At 34.6% G+C, this 13,330-nt stretch overlaps 1 protein-coding gene across 1 annotated transcript in view; it reads left to right on the top strand.

The window, feature by feature from the left end:
* Eip74EF (Ecdysone-induced protein E74) overlaps positions 1–10,608 on the top strand; it is a 45,295-nt gene extending 34,687 nt beyond the window's left edge. The window contains 4 exon segments of the mRNA XM_073985844.1: positions 4,659–5,132; positions 5,254–5,460; positions 9,756–10,472; positions 10,475–10,608. Of these exon segments, the coding sequence (XP_073841945.1) occupies positions 4,659–5,132; positions 5,254–5,460; positions 9,756–10,472; positions 10,475–10,521 (1,445 nt within the window). The 3' untranslated portion in view covers positions 10,522–10,608.
* The last annotated feature ends 2,722 nt before the right edge of the window (positions 10,609–13,330 follow it).

The following is a 13,330-nucleotide window of genomic DNA, read 5'->3' as shown; positions in this document are numbered from 1 at the left end:
GGGTGTAAAAATCCCATATGCACCATATGTAGTGGCTGGAGATCCACTTCCATAATGGTCAATGTCGATCCATTCCTTTCAGTATATCCTCCGCAAAACTTTTGTCGATTCAAACGCCCAAAATTTTTAATTACTGTGGGCTGTTTTTATCAGTTCCCCAAGAAATATTAGTGTCCATAACAAGAAACAATCATCAGGCTATTTGGTCTTGTTGTTTAGAAAGATGTCCATGTCACTATGAGAGAAGTCGAGAAGTCTCCCCATGTCCCTTCTGCAACTTTTGTGGGAATTTCTTTTTTTTCATATAAACCACATGCCTTTTTATGTGACACAAAACAATATTACAATTTATTTTGTAGCCTGTAGTCAATAAATACTGTATTGAGAAATGTAATTGCAATTAACAAAAAAAAACAAAATTACACACTACATTGTTATTACAACAACAAATTAAAACGTGTATGGCATACATATTAAAAGACCATGCCAGTTATTGTGTGAAAAAGAGAAGTGACAGAAAAAACACGTTGATGATTAACAAATTTTGTTTTGCTCCAAGACAAATCGATCAATTGTCCATAACGAAAAAGTGTCAAGTGGCCAAAGTAAAAGGTGTTGGTGTTTGGAAATTGGGCAATTTCCATTTGAAACTGGTTACAAATACACATTACAATACAACACAACAAATATTTATTTCTTTAGGCTCTCGAATGGTTGGATGTTTTGGGAAATCACCGGAAAGAAATGTAACTCACAGCAAATGTGTGAGTGTGTGTGTGTGCGAAACTTCATTTGAATTTTTGCACAGATAGTGTGTTTATATGCCGTTTGTTGCAATTGACCAAAATAAGAGAATCAAACAAACAAACAGCCAGCCACTCAAATGAATGCAATGAACCAACAGGCACCACCACAGCCAGCTCAACAACATGAAATATGCCTGCATTGAATTAAGTGGCACAGACATGGTCGCCCACCACCCCCAACATCGTCATCATCCACAACAACATCAAAACAATTCAAATGGGTAACATTTTTAGCAGGCAAAGGCAACGACAACAACACCAACACCATCATGCAATAATGCAAGCATAAATTGTATACGATTTTTACACTGTGCACACACAGTAGTAGCACGCCGTCGACGACAACAACGAGCCTTGACCTGATTTCTCTTCCTCTCTCGCGGCCAATTGTTTGTTGTTTTAAATGTATGCACATACAAACATACATTCATGTGCAGTTGGATACTAGTTGTTGAGGGGAGCGGGTGGGAGGAGTTTAGGTTTGTAAGCAATTGTACTTCATAAGGGGGATCGTTGTTGTTAGTGGTCGCCGTGTCAGGGAGGCTCGTTTTATAGAGCCAGCCAATTTGAGTACTCAACCCCACACACACACATACTTAATGAAACCTCAATATGCACTATCTTGCTGCAATCATACTTGTCATCCGCTGCAACGAATGCAACAGAACACAACCTTTAAGATTTCCTTTAATGTTCACAAAGTGTGAGGGCTTATTGTGGGGAGAGCAAGAGAAAAAAGGGATTTCAGGAGAGTGAATGTTAATTTGCTGTAGTTCACTACATAGACCTGTAAGTCAATTGCCTGCTGCAGAGTAACTGGTATTGGTAATTTTTTTAGTTTGAAAAAAGCTATGGGGCTTTTGTTGTGTATATTTGGTATTAAGTAGTAGGAGCGAGCAATGAAATGCAGCATATCGTCTGGTTGAAAGTTCAAATATACTAAGTCCATAATGCTGTAATTATAAAAAATGTAAATAAATAAATGTAAAAATTGGTGAATAAATAAATTATTGGGACAATAGTTGCACTAATTTTTTGGGTTGATACAGTTGAACTTATACCCACTGGGGACGAACAATTACTACGTTATAGAGAAAATGAGTTATAAAGAGATAATTAGTGGGGGAATACATATTTAATTTTATAAAACGATCCGTAATAAAGACGTTTGACTGCACTTTTGATTTCTTGAATAGATACAGGACGAATTTTTCCAACTAGGTTTTTTACCAAGTTGTTAACAGGATCTTAACTTATTTTTTATTTATTTATTTAAAGATATTTATTATAATTATAAATTATTATAAAGAAAAATTACAAAAGCACTAGCAATAAAAGCTATCGGCTAACATGTAAAATGACTTAAGTATATGAGTATGAAATAAGGTGATATTTTTACATATTTATATACAAAAATACAATTTATATTTTATGATGTAGATTCAGGGACTTCAGAGGATCTTAACTTATTGTTATTTTTCTTCTGCAATTTTGAATATCATGTTTTGGGATATTGTATTCATGAAAATCATGGGGATTTTTTTCTTTGTTTCTTCTAAGACATATAAGTTGGAGAGCACCATAGTTCATTCCCATGACATGACCTAACCAATGCAATTGTTGCAATTCGATACGTTTAAGTATAGACATAATATTACAACTCGCGATTCATACTCACGCGGTGTTCACTCTCAACGCAAATTTATGCATAAAATTTTTGAATAAAATACCTCTGACTCGGACCCTTACAACAATACAACTTTTATAAGTGTTTTGTACAGCTTAATTTTTTATATTTAATTTTTTAACTTTTTGAAAATTTAGACTTAACACTTTTCTACCCTAAAGATAACAAACTCTGTGCAATCTCTGTTGACTGTTTGGCAAAAATATCAGCTTAAAGTTTGTTGATGAGTTGTTTGGCTGGTTGTTTGTTGGTTAGCTAGCTGCTTGCTTGGGCCAAACAGCTTGGCTGCCTATTCATCGGCCAGAAAGAAATCAGTGAAAATGCACTTTTACTTTTACCCAAGCTCTGCAAAATTTTTCCCTTTGCACTGTATCTTGCCTGTCACGCTGCATGCAAAGCTGGCTGGTTGCATGCATGCGCCAGTGAAAAGCAAAAGTAAATTTTATGTTGTTGTTGTTTTTTCTAATATTTTTTTTTGCAACAAATGGCAGGCAAATGCAACAAAATCACAAAGTTTTAACATAAAACCATAAAAGAAATTCTCAAAGTGAAATGAAATCGAAATTAGTCATGTTTTGTTTGGAGTTTCCTTTGAAGACTTTTTTGAATGGCAATGAAGTTTTTGGTCTGTGGGTATTGAACGATGATATAAAATAAATAATCCAACTTTTACTGTTGATACTGTTTCTTTTCCTCAGTTTGGTCGTGAAGACGGCTAGAAATCCCAATCAAGAAGTTTATGATGTGTTCACACCAAGGAGTTTTTAATAAAAATCCCAATTAAGTTGGTATAATATATAATTGTTCCACAAACATCCCAGGCGGGACATGGGAGACTTCTCTCATATCAATCAGTGCACCCCGATTCATATTAGCTCAATGATATGGGACCTACTGTTTATCGCCGAGTCCGAACGGCGTGTCTAAGACACCACTTGTAGAGAAGTTGTACAAGGCTGAAATACTCAGAAAATGTCGCCAACATTACTGAGGGGTATTTTGCCACCGTTGAAATTGTTGGTGTTGACTGGCCGGGAAATCGAACCCACGACCTTCAGTGTGCAAGGCGGGTGTGCATACCATTGCACCACGGTGGCACCCAAAAGTTGGTATACTCCTAAATAATTCGGGTTAAAATTTTAAGGATTTAACAATTTTCACAGTTTTTATACTTCTTTTACTTTGCCAAGGGTTAGGTTTGTCTTAGGTTAAGTTTGCACCAAATTTCTTTTTAATACAACTCATTGTTTCATTGAAACATCCCAAACTACTACGATTTTACGGATTTAAAAATTACAGTTTCACTTGCATTATTGATCATTAAGCTTGATTCCAAAGAGAAATTAATTAAAAATTAACACTAAAAATGATGTTCGCCTAAAAATGAAAAATTTTCAAAAAACAATTACAGTTTCCATTTGTATAAAAAATTTCTAAAATCCCAAATTGGGAGCTCCTCAATGTTGGTTTAACTACTCATTTTATAGAAATATCCTTTAATTCAGCACTTGATATAGCTTCTTTATATAAATGTGATTAAAAAAATTTCAAAAATCATAGTCAGGAATATTAGACTATGTTTACACCCAAAGGCTTTTAATAAAGATTTTTCATTTGACATATATTCAATATAAATGAGAACTCAAATAAAGAGTTTAATTAAAATAAACCTTATTACTGAAGCCCTCTGTTTAATAAAGCACCGTTATCCGCATTTAATATAAACATGGCTTCATTTTTCAAAGATGATTTTCGAAGAAAATAATTTATTCTGAAAAAATTTTCTCAGTAATAACTCAGAGAATACAAGAAGAGACTTCTTTTGATACCAAAGAGGGCAGATCCATGAGCATAGTGTGACGCAATTCGTAAGAAATATTGCCATGAAGCGTTTAAACACCATTTAAAAAATCTTTAGACTTAAACTCTCTCTCTCTCCTCTCCTATCCTCTCCTCGAACATAACCGACATGCTAACTATTGCACCATGGTGATTTATATTGAATGGCCTGCAAATTATTTTTCATAACATTTAAGTAAAAAATAATAATTTTTAAACATACATACATGTCAAAATTTAAATTAATACTCGTATTCATAATCCGTAATATATTAAAAAAAAAAACATTTTTAACAAATCTTTCTCTCTCTGTTTTTTAATTGCAGATACCGAAATTCCTATTATCAAACAATCAACAAGTCCGGGACCTCATTTACACAACCTGCCACCATCACATCATGCGCAACAAGCGGCGCATCAGCAACAGCAGCAACAACAACAACACTCACACCCGCATCCACATCAACATCCAACACAACAACAGCAGACGCCATTAACGCCACAACATCCAAATGGTAATCCAACAGCGTTTCAAGGATCTGGTCCTATACTCAATATAAAGACCGAGCAAAATGTTTTAACCTCCCCTAATCAACATCAGCAGCAACAACAACAACAGCAACAGACACATGGAGGAGGCATTAATCTACAGCAACAACAACATAACAGCCTAACAGGACCCTCAAGCAACAATAGTCTACAGTCATTGAATATACCACACCGGCCATTGTTGCACAATTTGTTAAGTGGCGGTTCACTGCACAGCTCACATCACAGGAGTTATGGTGCAGGGACAACAGGTAATGCGAATTAAAAAATGATTTAAAAAATTTACTCCGTGACTTCCTTTATTGTTGCAATTGGATATTGGAAATTAATTGTGTTGTTTTTTTGTTCGTTTCTCTTTTAAATAATTTTCAGGCTCATTTCCTCCCAGTCCGGCTGATAGTGGGGTATCGGATGTGGATAGTTCTAGCTCAGGCGGCCAGCCTTGCAGTGATGAACTTAAGGCCCGTTTGGGTTTACCACCCCACTGTGCGACGCATCCTTCTCATTTGGCTAATGGTACATTTCTGCATCCGAATTTGTATCAGAATTCTCAAATCAGAAATATATGGAATCGTGGAAGTAAGTACAAGAAAGAAAATTTACATTTATTATTTATTACATTTATTTTGATTAGAAGGAAAGTGTATGAAGCTATAATTCCAATTTAAGAGCGTCATGTTTTTAAGCGAATATTCTAAGTTGTTCTAAATTTGTATTCAAATGGAAATTAAATGAAGATCCTTTCTAATTGAAAATGGGTGTTTCCGCACCCAAAACCATGTAAAGCTTTTCAGTCCATATTTGTATTAGACAATTTTCCTTGCGGCATTTGTTAGTTTGATGGAGAGAGAGATGAGGCATATGGTAACCCTTTGCCTCTCAAGACCCTCTCTCGCCGTCTAACTGACAATTGACGCAAGGAAAAATGCCTAATGTAAATATGGACTAACATTCAAAACGGAATAAATTGTAATAGATTGAAAAATACTAGATTCTTGCAGTTTTGGAACAAAGCAATTAGGTGTATGTAAAAAATCTTAGTATGTATCGTACGGTAACGACCAGAAAACGGCGGTCTGGTCGCAATAATCCGATTATGAAGCCCTTCGGCTATTGTGACCATTTTAATAAGAATTTTACCAAAGAGAGACGAATTTTAGAAACGGCATGTCCTACTCTACCCCTTAGTCTTTCTTTCAGATGTTTTCTAAATCAAGCAATTACTTTCCTTAGACATTTCGACTCGTTGCACCATATGTTTTAAATTTTTATTGTGTCTCATAATAATAAAAAAGAAAATATTAAAAATATTTCTAAAATATGGCTGTGGGGGTACATAGAAACAAATTTAAACATAATTTCAAATAATAAAAATAACTTCAACTCTGACTCAGCTCAAACAGTAAAGAAATAAACAAAAGTTTGTCACTATAATTATCATGTGAAATTAAGAAATTTATAATTGCCAATAAATTTCAGTGGGAGCATGCTTTGTGAAATATCTGAACGTCATAGACAACAAGAAGATCACCAATAAACATAACCATAAAACAAGATTTAGAGGCAAACTAAAATCTATCTATTTAGCAAATTTTTTTTCCAAAATTTCCTCCCTCAGGCCCCCACCCCGATTTTCTTTTGCTTAGCGCATTTGTATAGAAATTCTGTAGATATTCATTTCATATGTTCGTTTGCATGACGGTGTGCCGTTGAATGTGTGCAATTTAAACGACGTCTCTATTGCTGCTGCATCAACACTCAAAGTTTGCTGCTACTGTTGTTGTTTGTGTGCGCTTTTTTTGTTTTGTTTTTCTTCTTTTTTTCTCAAATAAACATATGTACATTAAATTGTTGTTGTATGTACGTCGGATATTTATATGTATAAATGTATGAATCTGTGGTCATCGACACATTGCCTTTGCACAAATTCTGAAGGTCACAACCACATGCAACTCTCTTCATTTCAAACGAACGAGCGCAATAACGACAATGGTCTCTCAGTGTATACTATTCACATAGTATAGTGTTGTTGTTGCTGCTGCTGTTGGCTTAAGCAGCAACGACAGCATATCAATACTGTTATGAATATAACCACACAAAGATAGAGTAAAAGTATAGCAGAGAGAAAGAGCATCATAGAGAGTACATAAACGACATTTTTATAGAGTATTGTAGAAATTGTGAGATTGCATTGCCATGCAATTTGTTGTTGCTGTTATACTGTTAATAGTTTAAAGGGGGAGAATAATGGGGGTTTATCTTATTCTCCCATATCTCTCACACTCAACAATTCATGTTGAGTAAGGTTTTAGCAATGGACTGGTTAGTTAGTGACTAGTTAGTGACTCCCATATCACTAAAGATAGTACATTCATCCACACAATGTATGGAGTATGGAGACTGCCTGTTTGCATGTGTATATGGGAGCTTAAGTTTTTATTCCAGATTATTGTAGAGTTTGTTAATTAAAAAAAAGAAATATACACAACCTCAATACTGATAATGTCTTACTCTCTGCTTATAAATTCCCTTGGAGTCCCTCTATTCCCCTTTCACTTGCAAAAGTTATAGCACATCTCACCACCACCAACAACAACAACAACAAAACACACATGCAATAATGGAAATGGTTGTGCATTCTGGTTTAAGAGCAGTAGGGTATTCCACAAACATGTTTGTGCGGTGCTTACGTCCTCATTATCGCTGTTGATGTTGTTGTTGTTGTGCATGAGAATTGCAAAAACACTTTTATTTTTATTGCAGTATATTTTGTAACATTCCTCGTTAATTTTGACGCCGGATGTAAACCAACAAAACAAGAAATCAACTTACACACAAACATATGCATATCTGTGTGTTTGTGTGTACATGGAACCTACACAAATAGAGATGTGTATGAGGCAAAATAAACAGCAATTGAATGTTTAAGCCATCCAGCAAGTCAGTCAGTCAGTCGTTTAATGCATTGGATGTCGCCGCCGCCACATTAGTTGTTGTAACTAGAAACAGCAACAGTCAGCGCCAATTGTTATACTTATTATTCGCCATGTTTGACATGCTTATTTCTTTAGTCGTTGATTGATATTCTTATTCTTTTTCTGCAAGGAAACAAAAGAAGAGGTAGCTCAAGTACTGCTTTTACATGCATATGTTTGTCTTGTGACAAACAAAAAGAGATGTTTTTATATGACAAACAAAGAACAACTTGTTTGTGTCAAATGCCATTTTTGGCATATTTTTGCAGGTCTTTGAAAACTGGGTTTTAATGATATAAGTAAATTTATTCGAATTATTGAAGTAGTTTTTATTATTTTAAATGGTTCCTGTTATATGTGAACCCAATAAACCATTTTCCTGTTAATATGTAAATATTTATATGTCGTATAAGTAACATTTCACAACTATTTATTAATCATACGCAATTGAGCCGCACACTTATTAAACTTTGAGTAAACATCGAGAAAGATACGAGAATGTGCCCTAAAGTCTAGGGTTGGGAATCTAGTCAATCTAGTCCCTAATTCACGGTCTTAGCTCCTAGGCGTATGAGTGATTTCATAAAAACAAAGGTTTGAAATCACTCATACGTATTTTTTCATACAAACAACGCGATCAATTGGAACTGCCTAGATTAGGAATACGCAGTGAAATGCAATAATCGGTTTTTCGATTATACGGTTTTCGTGAAAAACTTAAAACTCGATCTTCGATTAGTCGATTATTTGAGAGTGTACTAAAAGTAGACTTTCGATTATTCGTTAACCGCCGAAAACCGATTATAATCGAATATAAACGGCCATGATGTATATATGTATAAAAAGTACGGTCCATTACGCGGTTTTAGCACACCCAATAGTCAACTACGACTAATAGTCGTCCACGACTAATAGTTGACAACGAATAATAATGGAATATGACTAATGCTCGACTACGAATAATAGTTGACTCCGTCTTTCGAAAGTCGATTAAGAATAATCGATTATCCGGTTTTGGCACAGTCAATAGGTGTGTTCCTTTACTCAACAATTTGTACAAATTTGTACATGTCCAGTAACTTCTTGTAATCGACTAAGGTCTTTTGCATTGTACTGTATAGTAAACGAGCAACATCCAGTAACAATTTGTACAAATTTTGAGTAAACGAACACACGTAATATTCGACTACGACCTTTAGAAATTTTACGCCTAATAATCGATTAATCGAAATCGATTTTACGTATCCCTAGCCTAGATTGTCACAACTGTACCAAAGTCTTATTGATAATATAAAAGTGAAAATTCACTTTCACATTTTTTTCGAAGATCTTTGGCATGATTGAAATTTCTTTGAGTGAAAATACCAGTTGTCAGTGGATCTACTTGTGGATGAAACTATTTGCTGAATTTTAGCATTTTCCATAAATGTTATGTCAAGTATGTGGCTTATATTGCCGCCTCTATTTTGTAAATATTATTTTTCTTATCTCAAAACTGATTTTATTTGCTTCATTACTTTAGTAACGGGGTATATGACGTCATTACCTACATCAAAATTATATTTCTGAGAACTTATTTATCAGGATTTACTGCCAGACCCACTTTGGCAGACTCTTTCGCGATTGATCCAATGGTGGTTGTTCGTAATGTTCGGTGTAATATGCGTTGTTTACATGTGTTGTTTTGTACATTCCTGTAAGTAGGTCATACAATTGCCTACTTTGCTTGCCCTGGTTTATATAATTGCGAGTCAATCTTCTTGTTTTAGGGAAAATTGAATAAAAAAATATTTTATCTTTAAAATATATATTTTATTATCTTAAGACTTATCTCCTTTGCAACGAAATTTTATATTAAAACAAACGATTTTGTTTCCATCTCTCTCTCCCTCTTTCTAGTGGCTGAAAACTACTACCTACCATTGGCCGGCAATGGGGCTGGTGGTGGTGGCGGAGGTGGAGTTGTCGGCGGCGTCAATGTCTCCAACAACGGTCCAGTGGTTAATAACAGCGTAACCTGCAGCTCAACAGCGCCCAATGGCTCATATGGCGCGCCGTCCTATTTTACAACTCCCTCTCCGCCTCGTGCCGCCGTCGGTTTGGCTTCACATCATTCCCTACATCCACATCAGCAGCATGCTTTGCACGCACATCAACAGCATTCCTCCGTCTCTAATCCCACAGTTGGTTCGACCAGCAATGGCGTCCTTACCTCCAATGGCGTTCTCTCGCACCAACAAAGCGTCATACAACCGGCCACATCGAGTGTTAATTATGATCTCTCCTATATGCTGGAACTGGGTGGTTTCCAACAACGCAAAGTGAAAAAACCACGCAAACCCAAAATTGAGATGGGTGTCAAGCGACGTAGTCGTGAAGGTTCCACCACATATTTGTGGGAATTTTTACTCAAACTATTGCAAGATCGTGAATATTGTCCGCGTTTTATCAAGTGGACAAATCGGGAAAAGGGTGTATTCAAACTGGTCGACTCCAAGGCCGTGTCACGTCTGTGGGGTATGCATAAGAATAAACCTGATATGAATTATGAGACAATGGGACGTGCCCTGCGTTACTATTATCAAAGAGGGATATTGGCCAAGGTGGATGGTCAACGTTTGGTCTATCAATTTGTGGATGTTCCCAAGGATATTGTGGAAATTGATTGTAATGGTGTTTAAAAGAGAGGAAGAACTAGCAAAACCATTTTCCCACATTAATCCGAAGGAGAGAAATCAAGCCAAAATAAAAATTAGCAGCAACAATAACAACAACAAAACCAGCAAGAACAATTTTCAATTGTTTTTTTTTTACAAAATTGGTTCTTCCCCCCACCAAATGAACCATTTTTTGAAGAGACAAACAATAATGAAGAAGAATTTGGATATTGGCTGCCTCACATAACGATCCCCCAAATTGGTGAGTACCTACCAGTACGATATAAATTTGTGTTTGTATTGCCTGAGTTATTTTTGAAAGTATCGCAAAATTAACAATTTCTAAAATAAGTTTAATTTTCAAGAATGTAATTAAGGGTACAAAAAGAGAGAGACTTCCCTTATATCTACGAGTAGGAGTGTGTCGGAATTTTTAATTTGAAAAGTCTAAAATTTTCAATTTGCTTTATCCAAACTGTTGCTACACCGATAGCTTTTGTCTATGTGTACATTAAACATGTTTTAAGAAAACTCGTCATTTCCTATATTATTAGCCCGTTTATTTATATTATAGCTTTTTGCAGGGTTATATTTAATTTAGACTAGCCATAAATCCTCAACTGGATTTAATAAATCTAGTACAAATCTCATTGCATTTAGATATACCTTTGGAGGATTTATATGGCAGTCAGCTGATTTTTGTTAATAGCACAATTACCAAGGTAGATGCATCTGTCCATCTGATCGAATTTGAAACGTCAATTAGTTTTTGTAAATTGAATTCGTCTCAAAACCATGCGGCAAATTACAAATTTATTGTTTAATATTAAAAACACATTATGCTACTAATGCTAACTAAAGAGCAAATAAAGAACTTTGTTTATCAAAGCAAATTTAATTTTCCGCCTGGTTTACAAATTTTGAAATTTTTAATTTTTTTTTATTGTCGCAATTAACCGATGCATCTACCTTGTTTCTTGTGCCAGCATGCAACTTTTATGTATTTTCTAGCAACATGCTGCAAAAAACTGAGTTGTATACGAGGATTTATGTCGGATTTAAAACAAATCCACTCAATACGACGATTTATTATTGTATAGGGAAACTGGTAGATTTTGCCGGATTTATAGTACGATTACACTAGAGTTTTTTGCCGGGTTAACCCATTTCGAGAGGATTTATTTGACGTTTGCGCTATGGAATTGACATTTGAAATCCAAACCCACTGTGTTAATCCGGTTAAGTGTAACCGGGGTATTAGAAAATAAAACCTGATAATGCGCTAAATCCGGCTAATGATGGCATATTTAAATGGCATATTAGCCTTCTTTATGAGGATTTATTAGAGATATACACAATGGAATTGACATTTGAAACCCATTGGGTTTATTAAATCCGGTGAACGTACTATAATTTCATTGAATAAAAACCAATTAAAGACTTGCTTTCATAAAATCCGTTTGTTGTAAACATAGTCTTAGTGACTACAACATTTTGGTCGAAATTTTCTTTTGAAATTATGGGCTGTCTATAAATACTACATTCCTTCCTACGAAATGATTTAACAATTTAAATAGCAATTGACAACACAGTGGCTATCGGATAGCCTTAGCCTTATGATCACAAACTTACCGACAATTTTCGGGTTAATCACCTTTATGGATATTTATTTGAAGTATACGCCATGGATTTGATATTTTAAATTCACGGGATTTATTAAATCTGGACATATGTAAAAGTACATACTATTACATTAGGAGATTTACTTGCTTCAATTCTCAGTATGTTGGGGAGAGAGAGAGGTTAGGCTCCTCTTGATTTTAGTAATAACAATTGTTACGTTTTTACTTATATTTCAATGTTTTGTTTTTCGTTTTATTTTTAGATTTTTCTCGATTTGGGTTCGCACTTTCAAGCCCTGGAAGATGATGCATTTTCATTTGGGAAATATTTGCGCTGTCATAAGCCATTTGGATATGGAGTGAAATTATTTTCCAATATGCAGAGATTCACCCACTCTGTGCACCATGCCCACTGATGCTGATGGAAACGTATAAAGATCGTTCAAGGATCACAACAAGTACAACAAAACAGGTAGTAAAAAGTGTTTTGAATTTTGGCCTAACCCGGAGAACTCAAAAATTGAATGGACCAAAAACAAGCAAGCAGCACACACCTTGCAGATCCACCAACAGAAAAGGAGTAATATCTTGCAGATCACTCTAATGGACAGTAGTTTTCAAAAGCTTTCAAAATCCAATTGAAGCCTAGCTTAAGATTTTGCATACTACACAACTGAAACTATCTTCAATGTCCTTTACTGGTCTCGCTAACAATCAAAAACAAACAATGTAGCAAAATGCAAATATCACTCACGTTATAACTTTTAAAAAGTAAATTATTAAAAGTTTGTACCTTTTTCTTTGTTTTAAACTGTGCTATGCTTAACCAATATGAAAGAAGCAAAAAATGTTAAGAGGAGTCTATTGTCCTTCTATTGGAACATCATTTGTAATATTAATTATCAGAAATGATACAAATGTAAATTAAATGATTTATATATACAAACAAACAAACAAACAAAAAAACAAACAATACACCTAAGCTAAGCTATAAATAGTTATGTAAGGGATATGTTGGATATAGTGTTGTAATTACAGTACAGTTTTTTATTATTATTATTACTATGAATTAATTGATATAATTGTTAATAATGTTTAAGATTTATTAATATTATTATTAATAGCATAAATATTCTATTCTAATTATAGTTGTTTAGCATAATTTTAAAAATATGTATTTTCTATTTTATGTTTT

This window comes from Musca autumnalis, unplaced genomic scaffold (genome assembly GCF_047663935.1).
Source record: "Musca autumnalis isolate F117 unplaced genomic scaffold, ASM4766393v1 scaffold_4, whole genome shotgun sequence".
NCBI lineage: Eukaryota > Metazoa > Arthropoda > Insecta > Diptera > Muscidae > Musca > Musca autumnalis.
Note: the sequence above shows the minus strand (reverse complement) of the source record. Positions and strands in the feature narration are given on the sequence as shown.